At 41.5% G+C, this 19,634-nt stretch overlaps 1 protein-coding gene across 1 annotated transcript in view; it reads left to right on the forward strand.

The window, feature by feature from the left end:
• Positions 1-458: 458 nt before the first annotated feature.
• The window catches only part of LOC132893635 (anti-Muellerian hormone type-2 receptor-like), a gene marked incomplete at its 5' end in the record, with an annotated part of 51,530 nt that continues 32,354 nt past the window's right edge, over positions 459-19,634 (forward strand). Inside the window, 1 exon segment of the mRNA XM_060932781.1 lies at positions 459-735. Coding sequence (XP_060788764.1) covers positions 459-735 — 277 coding nt within the window.

Genomic DNA, 19,634 nt, shown 5'->3' on the forward strand with positions numbered 1-19,634 from the left:
GGTCGTGAGACTACCGCTTAAAAGATCACTGATGTCACTGTTTGCGCTGCTTAATGACATCACCTGACATCCACCCACTTTCGCTAACTCCACCCAATGTGTCCACCCACTTCCAGCCAGCACGGTTCAGCACGGTTGTAGTCGAAATGCAACTCCAACAGCCCCGCTCAGCCCGACTCAGCACGGCACGGCTCAGCCCGACTCAGCCGCGTTTGTAGTGGAAAAGCGGCATTAGAGCCACCAATTAGCCTAACCTGCATGTCTTTGGATTATGGGGGAAACCGGAGCACCCGGTGAAAACCCACACAGACATGGGGTGAACATGCAAACTCCACACAGAAAGGCCCCCAGTGGCTGCTGGGCTCGAACCCAGGACCTTCTTGCTGTGAGGCAACAGTGCTAACCACTACACCACTGTGCTGTCCTCTACATGAATGTTCCTCATTAATTGAACAATATGGCTCCCACTCATTATTATGAAGCTTATGAATAGAACATCAGATAATCAATGATCAATTTTTTTTCTTTTAGCATCTATAGCTTGGTTGTCAACATGCATCCCTTCACCAGCAGCCACTACAGAGAGGATGTGTGTGTTCCTGGCTAGTCCACAAAACACAGAATGGACCCAGAGAGCAGGGAACGTAAGTGGATTCAGTCAGCACTGTGCCAGAACTCACTGCTGCATGGGTTATTTCCGGCTGGAGAGTGAAAAACCCACGCCTGTCCTATTAGGTAACAATGTTTTATGTTTATGTTTCTTCCTTGCTGATTCAGGTTCATTTGGACTGCTAATTCATGCAATAAGTTGTTTTTGCTCATCTTTGGCAAGCACATTCCACATACTGGGATAGACGCTTAAAGGGGAACAGAGGGCAATATATAGAGTAAATATAACAATAAAACACACATTGATGAACCTTATTCAAGACTTACAAAAGTTTTTTGTTCTAAGGTTGGAAAGTTATAGTGTTTTGAAAGTAGCTCGAGCAAACTATTTCCGCAGTTTGAACAGCCCGCCATGATATTAATTTTATCCAATCAGAATGCACGTTCATTTTCTCTGCGTAACACTCATGACATATGTATGTGCCCAGTTGTGTTGGCTCATTGAGGTTGGGAATAGCACATGTGAAATCCCTGTTTCTGCCTCTTGCGACGATTTCGCAAGTCCACGGGTGGCGCCTATCTCATTGCAGCAAATAAATTCTGCTGGACTCGTGAGCAACTCCACATTACATTTTCCGCACGAGCACCACGCCGTGTCACCTGCACGCAGACGCTCTGCCCCACGCTCGCCACGCCCATGGTCAGCATCAGTCTCATCCTCGCCGTCATCCGAGCTTTCTTCTCTTATTTCATCACCGGAGTCGAGAGTACCTCTCCTAGGTTCAAACTGGTACCCTTCTAAGCCATAGCCTGCTTGCAGTGTGTCTTGCGGGATCTCTTCGTATGATTCGACAGAGCTGTCGCTTTCACTTGATGCGCCCGACGCCATGATTACACGCTTATCTCCTCTATTTCGGAGAGTTCCGCTAGTGCAGTGGGTAGCACTGACGTCACGGTCTTTTAAAAATGCCGACTCTTGTGCGGTTTAGCGTATAAAGTATTATATTTACAATTACCAAGATATTTCGTTGTTTTCTAGTACATAAATTTGAAAGAATACTTAAGAATACGTTACTTTGTCACATCAGCAACCGTATATATTATATTTTGTACCCCTTTAAATTAAATTTTAGTTTATACCAAAGACCTGTTGAAACCTTGAAGTGGGTTGGTAAGAAGGTGTTGATTAATTTTCTGTAACAGTAGTTCTGGCTGCAAATCACAGGTTTATATTAATGCACTCATTCTAATATGTTATTGTTTCTATAGTAACAGCTCATTTACAGGAACTTATTTGGATTTGCTGGGTTTTTTTTAACATATTGTTGAAATGTTGAAGTCTTCTGTACCATTTTTAGAAGGGGTCTCCATTTTAATAGTAGGAGTCAAATCTGTAACTAAGTTTTGTGCCATGGGAAAGTCTTCAGAACAAAGGAGATTATGCATCATGGCTTTTATGTAACATGACAATCTGCTTTTTTATCGCTGCTCCAACAGAAGGGATAACAGGAACAAACTTATGGATGTTTCATAACATTAAATATACATCCCCAAATCAGAAAAAAATTGGGATGGTCTGGAAAATTCAAATTAAAAAAAAAAAAAAGCAGTTGTTTCTAAGTTTACTTTGACTTGTATTTCATTGGAGACAGAATGAACCCAAGATATTTCATGCTTTGTCTGGTCAACTTCATTTAATTTATTTATATACATCCATTCCTGCATTTCAGGCCTGCAACACATTCCAAAAAAATTGGGATGAGGGCAATTTAGGGCGAGTAATGAGGTAAAATATTTGTGATTTGAAAGAGGTGATGTTTCAAAATATGATTATAATCATGATTTGGTACAAAATCAGTATCCAGGAAAAGCCCAGTCTTTGAGGAACAAAGATAGACCGAGGATCTTCAGTTTATCAAAAAAATGCATGAGAAAATTATTGAAATGTTTAAAAACAATGTTCCTCAAAGAAAGATAGGAAGGGATTTGGATATTTCACCCTCTATGGTGCATAATATTATTAAATAAAGGAATCTGGAGAAATTTTGCTGGGCACAAAGGGCATAAAGGGCAAGGGCACAAGCCTAATCTGTACACCCATGATCTCCAATCCCTCAGATGGCACTGCTTCAAGAACCATCATTTGTCTATAGTGGATATAACCACATGGGCTCAGGATTACTTTGGAAAATCTTTGTCAAGCTACAATACAGAGTTACAGCCACAAATACCAGTTAAAACTTTACTGTACAAAAGGAAGCCTGATGTTAACTGTGTCCAGAAGTGACTTAGACTTCTCTGGGCCCGGAAGCATCTGGGATGGAACATCACACAGTGGAAATGTGTTTTGTGGTCAGACGAAATCAGTATTCCAGGGTTTTTTTTTTTTTTTTTGGAAAAAATGAATGTTGTGTGCTCCAGACCAAAGATAAAAAGGACCATCCAGACTGTTACTAGCAACAAGTCCAAAAGTCAGGGTCTGTCATGGTATGGGGTTGTGTCAGTGCCCTTGGCAAAGGCAATTTACACTTCTGTGATGGTAGCATTAATGCAGAAAAGTCAAATCAAATCAAGTTTATTTGTATAGCGCTTTTAACAATAAACATTGTCGCAAAGCAGCTTTACAGAATTTGAACAACTTAAAACATGAGCTAATTTTATCCCTAATCTATCCCCAATGAGCAAGCCTGTGGTGACGGTGGCAAGGAAAAACTCCCTCAGACAACATGAGGAAGAAACCTCAAGAGGAACCAGACTCAAAAGGGAACCCATCCTCATTAGGGCAACAACAGACAGCCTGACTATAATATTAACAGTTTTAACAGGTATAACCCTCAACTGTCCTCATGGGGCCGTCCTTCACAGGAGCGGTGCGATAAAACTCCGACCAGACACAGGGCACCAGGATGGATCAAGCAGGTCCGAGGGGCAGAAGAGGCCAGCATCTCAATCCCAGGATCAACATGTAACTCAGAGGGACAGATTGGGGGGGGGAAAGAGAGAGAGAAAGAAAACACAGGTTGTTAGGTATGCCCTAAAAACGACAAGCATTAAATCTGTGTGGTAGGCTCGCAGAGACGAGAGTCTTTACATCAGGCATAACACACAACAATGGCATGTTAATATGGTAAAAAATATATCATGACCTGCTCTGGCTGGATGCTTGATTGGGTGATGGGAGCACACTCCTCAGCAATGATGAGATGCAGATGGGACCCTTAGGGCTGGCCAAGACAATTCAGTTACATTTCACCGGGTCTGGGACATGCGACAGAATGTCTGACGGCCGATTCCCTGCAGGCTACGATAGCCAGTCGAGGTCTCCACCCTCTCCACCAAAAGATTCCCTGTTGACTCCATGTAACTCAGAGGGACAGATTTGGGGTGGGGGGGAGGGAAAGAAAACACAGGTTGTTAGGTATGCCCAATGTCACCTGAATAAGTAGGAGCAGTATACATATTGCACCGAGTACAAGCAGGGACTCCGGCAACTAACTATGACAGCATAACTAAAAGGAGAGAGCCAGAAGGTAACACAGGCATGAGGGAGCCCCAGGACATAAAGCAGCCAGCCACTACACCATCAACAAACTCGAGTGAGCAAGCGAGTGGGGACTGACAGCATCCATACATCCCAGTTTACCAAAACACTCTATGTCTGAGGACCCTCCAGATCTACTCCTTTACCTCATAAACACCATTAACAAAAGGCTTGACTAAACAGATATGTTTTCAACCTAGACTTAAATGCTGAGACTGTGTCTGACTCCCGAACATTACTTGGAAGGCTGTTCCATAACTGTGGGGCTTTGTAAGAAAAGGCTCTGCCCCCTGATGTAGCCTTCACTATACGAGGTACCAGCAGATAGCCTGCACCTTTTGATCTAAGTAGGCGTGGTGGGTCATAGAGGAGCAGAAGTTCACTCAGGTACTGTGGTGCGAGACCATTTAGTGCTTTAAAGGTCAATAGTAGTATTTTATAATCAATATGAAATTTGATTGGGAGCCAATGCAGTGTGGATAAGACAGGCGTGATGTGGTCATATTTTCTAGTTCTAGTAAGGACTCTTGCTGCTGCATTTTGAACTAACTGGAGCTTGTTTATGCACTTATTGGAACATCCAGACAGTAAGGCATTACAATAATCCAACCTGGAGGTAACGAAAGCATGGACTAGTTTTTCTGCATCATGCAATGACATTAAATTTCTTATCTTTGCAATATTTCTGAGATGAAAGAAAGCTATCCGGGTGATGTTATCAATGTGAGTTTCGAATGAAAGACTGGGGTCAATAATCACTCCGAGGTCTTTTACTGCTGCACGTGAAGAAACAGAAAGGCCATCCAGAGTCACTGTGTAATCAGAAAACTTACTTCTAGCTGTATGTGGTCCTAGCACAAGTACTTCAGTCTTGTCAGAGTTAAGCAGAAGGAAATTAATAAGCATCCAGTGTCTAATGTCCTTAACACATTCCTCAATTCTATTAAGCTGGTGTCTCTCATCAGGTGTTGCAGAGACATACAACTGTGTGTCATCAGCATAACAGTGGAAACTAATACAATGTTTATGAATAATATCGCCCAGAGGTAACATATATAGAGAAAAAAGCAGTGGACCCAAGACAGAACCTTGTGGAACACCAAACTTTACCTCGGTACGTCTAGAAATATCACCATTTATATCAACATACTGATAACGATCAGTTAGATAAGACCTGAGCCAGGAGAGGGCCATTCCCTTAACTCCCACAACATTTTCTAGTCTATCCAGAAGAATGGAATGATCAATGGTATCAAATGCTGCACTAAGGTCAAGCAACACAAGTAGCGAGACACAGCCCTGATCAGACGCCAACAGTAGGTCGTTTACTACTTTAACCAGTGCTGTCTCTGTGCTATGATGAGGTCTAAATCCTGACTGATACATTTCATGGATGTTATTCCTATGTAAATATGAGCATAACTGCTGTGCCACAGCTTTTTCAAGGATCTTGGAGATAAAGGGGAGGTTTGATATTGACTGATAATTGGACAGCTGACAGGGATCAAGGTCAGGTTTTTTAATCAGGGGTTTGATAACTGCTAGTTTAAAGGATTTGGGTACATAGCCAATCATAAGAGAAGAATTTATTATTTTTAGAAGGGGTTCAATTACTCCAGGCATTATCTGTTTGAATAGATGTGTCGGTAAGGGATCTAGTACGCAAGTTGAGGCTTTTGATGTAGAGATTAATGAAAGTAATTCAGTTTCTTTTAGGGGAGTAAAACATTCTAACTGATGATCTGATACAGTTATATTGTTAACTACAAGGTCACTTTCATTGTCTAACCTTAAATTAGTAGTTTGAATTTTTTGTCGGATATTCTCAATTTTGTCATTAAAAAAATTCAAGAAGTCGTTGCTACTACATACTGCAGGTGTGCATGTGTTGATAGTGGACTTATTCCTGGTTAATTTTGCTACAGTATTAAATAGGAATCTAGGATTATTTTTGTTATCTTCTATTCGGGAGGAGAAATATGTTGATCTCGCAGCACTAAGAGCTTTTCTATACTTCAGGAAGCTCTCCTTCCAAGCTAATTTGAACACTACCAATTTTGTTTGACGCCATTTACGTTCCAATTTTCGAGTGGTCTGTTTTAATGTGTGAGTGTCATCATTATACCAGGGTGCTAATTTTTTGTCTCTGACCATTTTCCTTTTTAGAGGAGCTACATTATCTAAAGTATGGCGGAATGTTGACTCTAAACATTCAGTTGCCTGATCAAGTTCCACAGGGGCCGACAGCGACCCAATCAAAGCTGACAGCTCTGGGAGACCATCCATAAAGCTCTGTGCAGTAGTTGACGTGAAAGTACGTTTAATACAGTAGCGTGGTGAGGTGCATATATTATTACTCAGACATAGTTTGAATGAGATGAGACAATGATCTGAGATAACTTCAGACTGTGGAAGTATGACTATATTGTCTACGTTTAATCTGAATGTTAGTATTAGATCAAGGGTGTGACCACCATTATGGGTCGGTCCTATGACATTCTGCTTAATCCCGACTGAATCTACGATGGACACAAACGCTGTTTTTAAAGGGTCTTCTGGGTTATCGAAGTGAATATTAAAATCTCCGACAACTAAAGCTTTGTCTAAGGAAATAACCAGATCTGAGATAAAATCTGCAAATTCAGAAAGAAACTCAGAATATGGCCCCGGGGGCCTGTAAATAATAAGCAATGGAATTAACTGGGTACTTATTTTTCGAGGCTACATACATTATATGAGTATGAAGAACTTCAAATGTATTAAATTTATAACCAGGTTTTTGTGTTACACCTAGATAATCATTATAAATAACCGCGACGCCTCCTCCTCTGCCAGTTAGACGAGGCTGGTGTATATAACTGTATCCAGGAGGACTCGCTTCATTTAATGCTATATATTCATTTGGCTTAATCCATGTTTCTGTTAAACACAGTACATTAAACTCCTGATCAGTAATGAGTTCATTAACCATTAGCGCTTTAGATGTAAGAGATCTAATATTTAATAGCCCCACCTTTAGATCAAAGGTGCTGGCAGCAGCTATACAGTCAGTATGATCTAATTTTATATTGATTAGGTTACTGGAACAAACTCTCTGAAAATTTCTACCTTTTTGTTGAGCTCGGGGAACAGACACAGTCTCGATGTAGTGGGCCCTGAGTGACGACTCTGTGCAACTAGCAGACAGTCGGTTTAGCCTGTTCGTCTGCTCCCTGGCCTTGGCTCTGGATTGTCAGAAATTAACCAGGCCTGTTCTGAGACTATGACCTATGCTGCAGGAAATGAGAGCAGCACCTTCCCGAGTGGGATGGATACCGTCCTGCCCTAACAGGCCAGCAGTGCCCTCAAAATTAGCCCAATTATCTATAAAGCCCACACTGTTTTCAGAGCACCACCTGGACAGCCAGCAGTTCAGCGACCATAACCTGCTGTAAGCTACATCGCCACGCCGCATTGGGATGGGGCCAGAGCATACTACAGCATCGGACATCGCCTTCGCTAATTTAAACACCTCTACAAAGTTACTCTTAGTAACCTCAGACTGACGAAGGCGTATATCATTAGCTCCTGCATGGATAACTATCTTTGAGAACCTGTGCTTGCCTAGGACCCTAATGCTACGTTCACACTGCAAGGCTTAATGCTCAATTCCGATTTTTTTGTGAAATCCGATTTTTTTGTGAGGTCATTCACATTAACAAATATATGCGACTTGTATGTGATCCTCAGTATGAACGAAAAGCAACCTAAAAGTGTTACGCATGCGCATTGCAGGATACGATGACGTCACACGCAGTGAGCATGGCCAGTGCTTACGGAAGTAAAACCGCCCGGTTGCGGTATGACCCATCCAATCTAGCTTGAATAGCTGTATCCCCCCAAATGGAAATCAGCTCCCTAACCTCTGCGTCCTTCCATTGAGAAGATTCAGAACCTTCACAGCCCGAAGCATCCCTCGCATTGATGTCATGCGCAGGGGCGCAGATACGTTTTTTGAACTGGGGGGGACAAAAAACTGGGGGGGACAAAGCTGCCAGCAAACCAACCCCAACCCCGATATGCCTGTCAAACTTGTTGTGGGTTACCATAGCAACCAAGCTCGAGCTCGCAACCTGTGCAGTCTGCGCAGCTCAACCAACCGAATATCAGTCTTTGTTTTGTTTTATGTGAATTGTTGCAACTATGTATATACTGCTGTGCACCTCAATAAACCGAATGGTAATTAGTCTTTTGATTTTTCCGTGAGGTTTGCCTTATGCAAAGAAAGACAGCATAGACGTTTTTTCCTCCCTATAAGTGGGGGGGACCGAGCGAGGTGAATTTAAATCTGGGTGGGACGACTCCCACCCTCTATCTGCGCCCGTGATTATGCGCCATGTTGTTGTAACTTTTTTTGAGAGACCCGCCGCCTACTTCAGCGCAGAATAGTGATGTTTGTGGCTTGTTGATGACGTGTAAGTCGGATGAATGCGACCTGGCGGTTCAGACTGAAGTCGCATATGAAAAGAGCGGATAGGAATCGGAATTAGGACCACATATCCAAACGGCCTGGGTCGGATTTGAAAAAATCGGATCTGTGTCGTTTATATTGTCAATAAAAGATCGGATACAGGTCACATATGGGCGAAAAGATCGGATTTGAGTCACTTCAGCCTGCAGTGTGAACGTAGCCTAAGATTACCTGCTATGTCCGGCACCCTGGCTCCCGGTATACACCTGACTAAAGCTGCTGGTGCCCCTAAAGGCTGAGCTAATTTCACGTGCCGTATGATAGAGTCCCCTATAACCAGAGCTCTTTCAGGTTTCTCAGTGGGTGCATCACTAAGGAGAGCAAACCTGTTCGACACGTGACGCGGAGAGGAGTGGTGCTCCCGTGGGCGAGCCTCAGCGGTAGCTTTGGCTCTACGCTTATGCTGCCGAGCCGTCACCCATTCGCCCCGCTGTAAGGGCTCTAATGCCGGAGTTGGGGGATTACTAACTCCACCTAGGGCATCCAGACTTTCCCCTACAGAAACTACACTGTTCTCACGCTCACTAACCTGCTCTAAAGCCTGGACACACGCTTCTAGCACTGTAATCTTCTCCGTCAGAGAGCTAACTAATCTGCACTTATCACAAATAAAGCTAATAAAGCTATCGCTAGTGACGGAGGAAGAATGACTAAACATCCTGCACTCAGCACACTGAACAGGCTGAAGGTGTGCCATGATGAAAAGATTCACATACCTTAAATGAAGATCTGTTGATATTAAAGCAGATCCGATGTGGATGGCCTCCGCTTGTGGTCTTTACACAGGAGGAGAGAAAAAGAAAGCTCCTTTGTACATTGAGATTTTGGAGCAACATGTGTTACTTTCAAGACGACATCTTTTCTAGGGATATTTCAACAATACAATGCAAAAGCACATTCTGCACACATTACAAAAGGCAGAGCTGTGGAAGAAGAGGGTGCCTGTCCCCTCTGTCCCCAATAGAGAGAGAGTGGAGAAATTTGAAATGAAAAAATGACATTGATGACCCTGTACTGTTGCATAACTTAAGACCTGTTTGCAGGAAGATATGGGACAAAATAAGACCTGAAACAATTCAACGCTTGCTTTTTTTTTCTTCAGTCCCTAATCATCTTTTAAGTGTTGTGAGAAGGAACGGCAACATTATAAAGTGGTAAATATTTTATCATCCCAACTTTTTTTGAAATCTGTTGTAATAACCAGAATGGTAATGTGTTTATTTTGAAAACAAACTTCTTTTGGCTGCTCCCGATTAGGGGTCACCACAGTGGATCTTTCGTCTCCATTGCTCCCTGTCTTCCGCATCCTTCTCTACCACACCTGCCACTTTCATATCCTCTCTCGCCACATCCATGTATCTCCTCTTTGGCCTTCCTCGTTTTCGTGTGCCTGGCAGCTCCATCCTCAACATTCTCCTTCCCACATGCTCTGCATCTCTTCTCAGGATGTGCCCATACCATCTCAGTCTCATCTCTCTTAGCTTAATTCCCAAGCTCTCTACATGTGCTGTCCCTCTGATGTGCTCGTTCCTTATCCTGTCCAACCTTGTCACTCCCATCGCAAACCTTAACATCCTCAACTCCGCCACCTCCAACTTTGTCTCCTGTCTCTTCGTTAAAGGTACGGTCTCCAATCCGTACATCACAGCTGGTCTCACTACTGTCTTATACATCTTACCTTTCAATTTTGCTGGGACTATCACAAATGACTCCCGAAATCCTTCTCCTACTGCTCCACCCTGCCTGCACTCTCTTTCTCACCTCACTATCGCAGCCCCCATTTTCCTGCACAGTTGACCCCAGGTACTTGAATTCACCAACTTTCTTTACGTCTACTCCTTGCATCTTCACTACACTCTCATCCCCATTCTCATTGATGCACATGTATTCTGTTTTGCTTCTGCTCACCTTCATTCCTCTTCATTCCAATGCATACCTCCATCTCTCTAAACCCAACTCAATCTCCTTTCTACTTTCACCACATATCACAATATCATCCACAAACATCATGTTCCATGGTGACTCTTGCCTCACTTCGTCCGTCAAGCTATCCATCACTATGGCAAACAAAAAAGGACTCAAAGCAGATCCTTGATGGAGTCCCACCTTCACCTTGAACCATTCAGTTGTTCCAACTGCACACCTCACTGCTGTTTCACTGTTCTCATACATGTCTTGCACCACTCTAATATACTTCTCATTCACTCCACTCTTTCTCATACAATACCATAACTCATCTCTCGACACTCTATCGTATGCCTTCTCCAGGTCTACAAACACAATGTAGCTTTCTCTGGCCTTCTCTGTACTTCTCCATTAATGTTCTTAAAGCAAAAATTGCATCCGACGTGCTCTTCCTTGGCATAAACCCATACTGCTGTTCACAGATTGCTACCTCTCTTCTCAATCTCGCCTCCAATACCCTTTCCCATAGCTTCATAGTGTGGCTCATCAATTTTATCCCTCTGTAATTACTGTAGCTCTGTACATCTCCCTTATTCTTGTATATTGGGACTAGTGCACTCTTTCTCCATTCATTTGGCATTTTCTCATTCTCTAGGATCTTATTAAACAATCTCATTAGGAACTCCACAGCCGTCTCACCCAAACATCTCCAAGCCTCAATTGGGATACCATCTGATCTGACTGCTTTCCCAGTCTTCATTCTTTTCATGGCTGCCCTCACCTCATCCTTACTAACCAACTCTGCTTCCTGATTTGCTGTCTCCAATGAATCTGACCTTTTCTCTCTTGGATTCTCCTCATTTAATAAATCCTCAAAGTACTCTTTCCACCTTCTTAATACACTCTCTTTGTTTGTCAGCACATTTCCATTTGTACATCTTTCATCACTCTTACCAGCTGTACATCCCTCGCTTCCCTGTTTCTCTGCCTAGCTAGTCTGTACAGGTCTTTCCTCCTTTGGTCTCCAGTCTTTTGTATAACTCCTGGTATGCGTCTGCTTTCGCCTTCGCTACAGCTCTTTTTGCCTTCTGTCTCGTCTCTCTGCTCATCCCAATTCTTCTTTGCTAGCCTCTTCTCTTATAATTTCCTGCACTTCTTTGTTCCACCACCATGTCTTCTTGTCTTCCTTCCTCCTTCCCGATGACCACCCTAGCACCTTCCTTGCTGCCTCTCTTACTAGTACAGCAGTAGTATTCCAATCTTCCGGCAGACTTCCATGACCACTCAATGCTCGTCTCATTTCTTCCCTAAACTCCTTCTGATGTTCAACCTCTTTTAGTTTCCACCACTTAATCTCACGCTTCCTCTCTTTCACTTTCAAGCTCATCCTGCACACGACCACTTGATGTTGTCTAGCTACACTCTCCCCTGCCATCACTTTACAGTCTCCAATCTCCTTCAGGTTACCCCTTCTGCAGAGTATGTAGTCCATCCGTGTAGCTCTTCCTCCACTCTTAAACGTCACCCTGTGCTGCTCTTTCTTCTCGAAGTATGTATCGACTATTGCCAAATTCATCCTCTTTGAAAAATCAACCACCATTTGCCCTTCCACGTTTCTCTCTCTTACACCATATCTGCCCATCACGTCCTCATCTCCTTTGTTTCCCTTGCCAACATGTCCATTGAAATCTGCTCCTATCAGCACGCACTCCTCCCTCGGTATACTTTCTACCACTTCATCTTTTCCCAGAAAGACTCTTTCTCTTCATTCTCACATCCAACCTGTGGGGCATATGCACACACAACATTGATTATCACTCCTTGAATTTCCAACTTCATGCCTATCACTCTGACACCCTCTTCACATCAATCACACTGTTGACCAACTCTCCCCTCAAAACAATACCAACACCATTTCTCTTTCCATCGACTCCATAATAAAACAACTTGCATCCATCTCCAATGTTCTTGGCCTTGCTTCCTTTCCACCTCATCTCCTGCACACACACAATGTCCAACTTCCTTCTTTCCATCATACCTGCTTACTCACTCACTCTGCCAGTCAATGTTCCCACATTCAGTGTTCCTACCCTCAATTCTAAGCTCCTTCCCTTCCATCTTTCACGCTCTCTCCTAACACGCCTCCCCCCTCTCTTTCTCCTTCTCCGTTTTGGCACAACAGTAGCACACTTTCCACCAGCACCCTGTTGACCAACAGTACCAGAGGTGGTCATTGTTAACCTGGGCCCCGACCGATCCGGTATGGTATTTCTCTTTTCATTCCGCATGTTAGATTTGGCACAGTTTTACGCCGGATGCCCTTCCTGACGCAACCCTCTCCAATTTATCCAGGCTTGGGACCGGCACCAAGAGTACGCTTATGCACCCCCAGTGGCTGGATTGAAAACAAACAAAAACATTCATGAGATAAAACATCAAATAATGTGGTGTTGTATTGTTTTGAGTGCAGTACAATTAAAACAATGATTATTTACAAATCATTGTTTTCTGTTTTAATTTCAGTTTCAGCATACCATCCCACCTTCTTCTGATTTGGGGTTGAAACTAAAAGATTAAAAATATGATGTGCAATTATTTAATAAACAAAACATTAATTGTTTGAAAATTGCTGTCATGTAAGAAGGAAAAAAAAACACTTTGGACTGTGCTGTCAGATAAAAACATGCAACTTCAGGGTGGGAACATTAGCTACCCTGCTGTTCATTATTTTTCTGTCAGAACATTTTTGTCTTGTTTTGCTATTCTTTCTTTGTGACATGCAGAAGAATTCATGATAACATACCACTACATGAAAAGAGGCATATTGTGAAAAATGTGGTCATAATTAACTTTTATTTAACTTCACACTTAATAGATGCATGTATAAAAAGATGGAATCAGGTCACATGGAACCTTTAAAAAAAAGGCACATACCTCACTTCTACAAATGTTTCCGGTGATCTGAAAAATTTCATGGAGATTCCCAGCTGACTTTCTGCATACTGTTTCTCCTTAATAGCTATCTTACTGTGGGTGCCTTTTATATGTTAACGATTGGCTAATGGCTTGGATGGTGATGGAAATTTGCTTTGTTCTCAGAGTACAGGAGGGAAACAGCCCCATTTTTCTTTATTTTAGGGTGCAGCTACATTGCTATATAGCAGACAGGCTCAAATAAAAGCCTACTCTCACAAAAAAGGGGGGAAAAAAGCAAAAAAATAATTGTTTAAATTTTGTGTGCTGAGATTAAAGTCCCTCTCAAACCCATTTCTTAGTGTTAGTCTTATGAAAATGACATCACCTCCAGAAATTATACCTTATAAAACTAGACATGTTAAATAGGTTTACTGTCTAAATTGTATTTTCGTACAAGACTGGGACCATGTTCTATTTAGCTGGTAAAGTTTGGCTCTTTAAGTCTGCCATTACATGAATGCGTTCCTTAGGGTGCATCAGTTGCCCCCTAAAAATGAAAAGTTCCTCTGATCATGATGCATTTTTGTTTTTATGTTCCTTTTGGTAAGAAAACACACTGGATGAAATATTTTGACAAAATTCAAAAGTTTAATGGTGGCACCAGGAGCTCAAAGTTATGGAAAAAGCTGCTATTTTATGACTTTTATGACAAAATTTCGATCGCTTTTCATGAAACATTATGGCACCTTATAGAGTATACCAAATATCTTAGATACACATTTTTAGTACATATTCTAAATATATTATCAAGCACAGTTTGAGTTTTAGCTGTTCATTGAATCATTGTTCAACTACTTTTAAACAATACAAATGTATTATGAATAACATTAATGCTTCTCAATACCTTGCAAAGGTTCTTAACATGATCACAAGAAATCAATAAACGGAGTCCAACATTGTGATTCAAACCTTATGCAAAAACATAAAATAAGCTTTTTTTTGGCAAAAAATGAACCTCATGGTGCCACCATTAGACTTTTGAATATGGTCAAAAAATTTTACAGGATGTCTTTATTGGTGAAAAGGAACACCCAAACAAAAATGCGTCAGATTTTATGAAAGTAAGGGCAACTGATGCACCCTAGCGTTCCTGGTAAGTTATTGTAAATTCAAAGGAAGTGATGTCATATGCACAACTCTTGAAAGTCCGCAGCATTTCTGGCTTTGTCTGCTTTGCAAACTGTAGCATTTTTTTTAATTCCACAGCAAAACTAAAACCAAAGCATGCCTCCTAAGAGGTGTGTTGTTCAAGGCTGTTCAAGTATAGCTGATAAAGTGGAATTTCGATCGATTATAGCCCAAAGTCAGCAGGACACTTACGGAATGAATGGGTTCGATTTGTATGGACAAAGGGAGGTAATGTCAAGCCGACAGGACAGTTTGGTGTCTGCTCCATACATTTTGAAAAAGATAAATAGAAGGATTTGAGCGATGTCTGGCACATGGAGCATTTCTTACGATCTGGAAACAGAAGTCAGAAGTGCCATTCCAAAGAGTTCACCATACAGCAAGTGTCAAGCTTGTGTTTAGCCTGGTGCTTGAATTTATTAGTTGTCCTTAGTTTTTTGTCCTTTTCACTGATAGCAGTTCTGAAGTTTTATACAAATTTAAATAATGGCAGTAATTAGGTACTTTCACTTATAGTGCTGGAGCCTGCAGGAGTGGGTGGCATGGTGTGCGATATGCGTTGTGTGCAGCGAGCGTGCAACAGCCAGGAATTTGTTAGGGTTCGCCTCCAAAATTAAGTTGCTCATAAAACTACAACCTTTTCTGGTTCTAACAGTACCAATCAGGACCATGTAGACCCTTTCTATTTTGTGCTACAACATTAGAGTTTGTGTGGGTGGGTGGGTGGGGGGGTCAGCACACAATTACCATTTATTTATTTTTTACTAAAATCACCATATCTCTGCAACCATAAAAGATTTTTTTCAAAATTCCAAAACCTATGATGTTCCTGTCACACCTGCGTGTTGTGGCATGTGCATCAGCCGGACTCTCAGGTGTGCTCTGTACCATACATGCGCCAAGTGGACTTTCTCACACACACACACACCATTAACTATGCACACCTGCACTGCAAAAAAATTTATTTCTTAGAAATTGAAGTTAGAATATCTTGAATATAGTTGAAATGATCTAGCGTTTCCTATTAGAAGACAAGACATCAACTCAGATTATTAAAACTAGTTCTAGACTGTAACCAATTTATTCCAAGATGTCTTGTCAAGTAAAATTATCTGTCCATGCAGCAAGATAATTTCAGTAGTATGAGAATTTTCTCCTCAAAGTCAATTTAACATTTTTTGCAGTGTACACAAGATGAAGGTGCAATCAGTGCACCTATATAAAGACTCTGAAAACACATGCTCTGCGAAGTATTGCGCTATGTTACATACACAGTACTGAGCCTTATCTCCTGTTTTCTTGAATTTTTTTTTTTGTGCTTCCGTCTTTGCCTGTGCTAATCTGTTTGTGCCTCACCCGACCTTTTGCTTGTTTACTACTTTTGATCTCTGCTCACTGATTTGGATTGTTTGCTTGTTGTCACGTTTATAAATAAAACCATCTTCTGCAAATACATCCATCTCCAACCCTTCCCTGACACTAATGGTGTCCCTTTACAGAGAGTTGATTTTAAGGTGAATTGAACCAGTTTGAAATTTTAAGTCTCTACAAGGAATCAGTGCAAAAGAAAAGGCCATTGTAGGATTAATTTATAATTTATCACTCTGTGATAAACTTCCCTGTGTATTTCTGAATCTTGCCATTGCCTTTTTGTCCACTGAAACATGTGCGACGTTATACTGCATCTAAAAACATGATTTCAATATCAAGTGAATGAACACGCCATCCCATCTCTCTCAACTAACTCATCGGGGGTTTTTTTCTGTAGGCTCTGAAAGAGATTCTCTCACAATATGAGTGAAATGCAAGATCATCATAGGTTTTGGAATTTTGAAAAAATCTTATGGTTGCAGAGATACAGTGATTTTAGTAAAAATAAATAACGGTAATTGTGCGCTGACACTCCCCTCCCCCCCAAAAAAAAACAAACACATACACACAACACTCTATAGTACTTAACGTTGTAGCACAAAATAGAAAGGGTTTACATGGTCCTAATTGGTACTGTTAGAACTAGAAAAGGTTTTAGTTTTATGAGCAAGTTAATTTTGCAGGTGAACCCAAACAAATTCCTGGCTGCTGCACATTTGCTGCATATGATGCATATGGCACAACGCGCCACCCACTCCTGCCGGCTCCAGCACTGAAAATGAAAGTGCCTAATTACTGCTATTATTTAGCCTCGTGTCTATCAAGTGAGGTTACAAAGATGACAATTACAAAGAGACACTGCTTGATCATTAGAGTGCATCAGTTGCCCCCTAAAAATGAAAAGTTCCTCTGATCATGATGCATTTTTGATTTTCTGTTCCTTTTGGTAAGAAAACACACTGGGTGAAATATTTTGACAAAATTCATAAGTTTAATGGTGGCACCAGGAGCTCAAAGTTATGGAAAAAGCTGCTATTTTATGACTTTTATGACAAAATTTCGATCACTTTTCATGAAACATTATGGCACCTTATAGAGTATACCAAATATCTTAGATACACATTTTTAGTCCATATTCTAAATATATTATCAAGCACAGTTTGAGTTTTAGCTGTTCATTGAATCATTGTTCAACTACTTTTAAACAATACAAATGTATTATGAATCACATTAATGCATCTCAATCCCTTGCAAAGGTTCTTAACATGATCTCTGGGTCACAAGAAATCAATAAACGGAGTCCAACATTGTGATTCAAACCTTACGCGAAAACATAAAATAAGCGTTTTTTGGCAAAAAATGAACCTCATGGTGCCACCATTAGACTTTTGAATATGGTCAAAACATTTTACAGGATGTCTTTATTGGTGAAAAGGAACACCCAAACAAAAATGCATCAGATTTTATGAAAGTGAGGGCAACTGATGCACCCTATTGATCATAACTGTGAAAATTGAACACCAAATCAGAAAAAAAAATTAATAAGCAAACTATGATTTATACAATGTATTCACTTCCTGGGTTCCAGAAAACCATTGGAGCAGTTGTTGCTCTTCTTCACAAGCAGCTTGGCTTGCATATTCGTCCACCTCTTTCTCTGGTGACTGTACGCTCTAAATCATGCTCAGACAACCAACCAAAGATTGAGGACGGATTTGAAGAGTTTTCTCATCTTTTCCAAAAGAATCAGTATCAAGAACGCACGCCATTGCAGAGAATAGTATAGAGTCTGTGTGGACACAAATTAAAGCAGTGGCATGTATGATGTCACACATGCAGCACTGCTGACCTGTAAATCACTGCAATCTAATAATGGCGGACAAGCTTTTAGTGATTTTTAGAACAGAATTCAGACGCAAAAAATTTTTTTGAAACTATTTATTTATTGGTGAACTTTACAAACTTTTTGAGCCAGGATTTTATAATGTCATTTTCGTTAGACTAGCACTTTAAAGAATCTTACATCTTATTTTCATGGAACAGCTCAATATTTTAACCAGTATTATATTGGAACCAGTACTGGAGGATCATATTGGAACCAATTCTTGAACCAGTATCGTATTGGATACTGGATGTGACATGGTCACATCCACGTCGCTCAAGAGTGGCACGGTGGTGTAAGTGGTTAGCATGGTCGCTTCACAGCAAGAAGGTTCTGGGTTCGAGCCCAGCGGCCAGCGGGGGCCTTTCTGTGTGGAGTTTGCATGTTCTCCTTGTGTCTGTGTGGGTTTCCTCTGGGTGCTCCGGTTTCCCCCACAGTCCAAAGGCATGCGGTTAAGTTAACGTAGGACGTCCTTGGGCTGAGGTGCCCTTGAGCGAGGCACCTAACTCCCAAATGCTCCCCGGGCGCTGTTAGCATGGCTGCCCACTGCTCTGGGTATGTGTGTGTGCTCATTGCTCGTGTGTGTGTGCCTGCGCATGTGTGTGTGTGTGTGTTCACTGTTTCAGATGGGTTAAATGCAGAAAGGAATTTCACAAGTGTGTGATGAATAAAGTTGTGCTTTTATTACACTCTAAAATGGCTTCAATGTCAATTTTAAGTAATTACTCGATATTTGATATTACTGAATCAGCTATAGTGTGACTCGATATTTGACAATTTAATTTCTTTCAAATTCTTTTTCTTCAGATTCTTCCATCTTATTTTTCTGGGAAATTCCAACATTTTAAACTTGAACAATTAACATATTAGAAGACTTGGATACTGTAATTTTAGCAAGTGAAAACATCTTGAATATAATCAAATTTATCTAGTGTTTTATATTTTCCATTTAGTAGATTACCATAAGCCAAATGACTGACATACAGACATACATACATTTTAAAAACTTATTTCTTGACAGAAGCAAAATAATCTGCCAATAAAGTAAGAAAATACACTGCCCTGCCCCCCCCCAAAAAAAGTTGCGGACTCTAATATTTGGTTGGACCACATTTAGCTTTGATTACAGCATGCATTCGCTATGGCATTCTTTCAATAAATTTATGCAATGTCACAACATTTATTTCAGTCCAGAGTTTAATTAATTTTTCACTGAGATCTTGTGGGCGGCACGGTGGTGTAGTGGTTAGCGCTGTCGCCTCACAGCAAGAAGGTCCGGGTTCGAGCCCCGTGGCCGGCGAGGGCCTTTCTGTGCGGAGTTTGCATGTTCTCCCCGTGTCCGCGTGGGTTTCCTCCGGGTGCTCCGGTTTCCCCCACAGTCCAAAGACATGCAGGTTAGGTTAACTGGTGACTCTAAATTGACCGTAGGTGTGAATGTGAGTGTGAATGGTTATCTGTGTCTATGTGTAAGCCCTGTGATGACCTGGCGACTTGTCCAGGGTGTACCCCGCCTTTCGCCCGTAGTCAGCTGGGATAGGCTCCAGCTCGCCTGCGACCCTGTAGAACAGGATAAAGCGGCTACAGATAATGAGATGAGATGAGATGAGTTCTTGTGTTGAGGACAGGTGAGTTGAACCACTGTATAAGGTCTTCTCCAGCATCCCAAAGATTCTCAGTAGAGTTAAGGTTGGGACTCTGTGGTGGTTAATTCA

The sequence above is a fragment of the Neoarius graeffei genome, chromosome 11, assembly GCF_027579695.1.
Source record: "Neoarius graeffei isolate fNeoGra1 chromosome 11, fNeoGra1.pri, whole genome shotgun sequence".
Taxonomy (NCBI): Eukaryota; Metazoa; Chordata; class Actinopteri; order Siluriformes; family Ariidae; genus Neoarius; species Neoarius graeffei.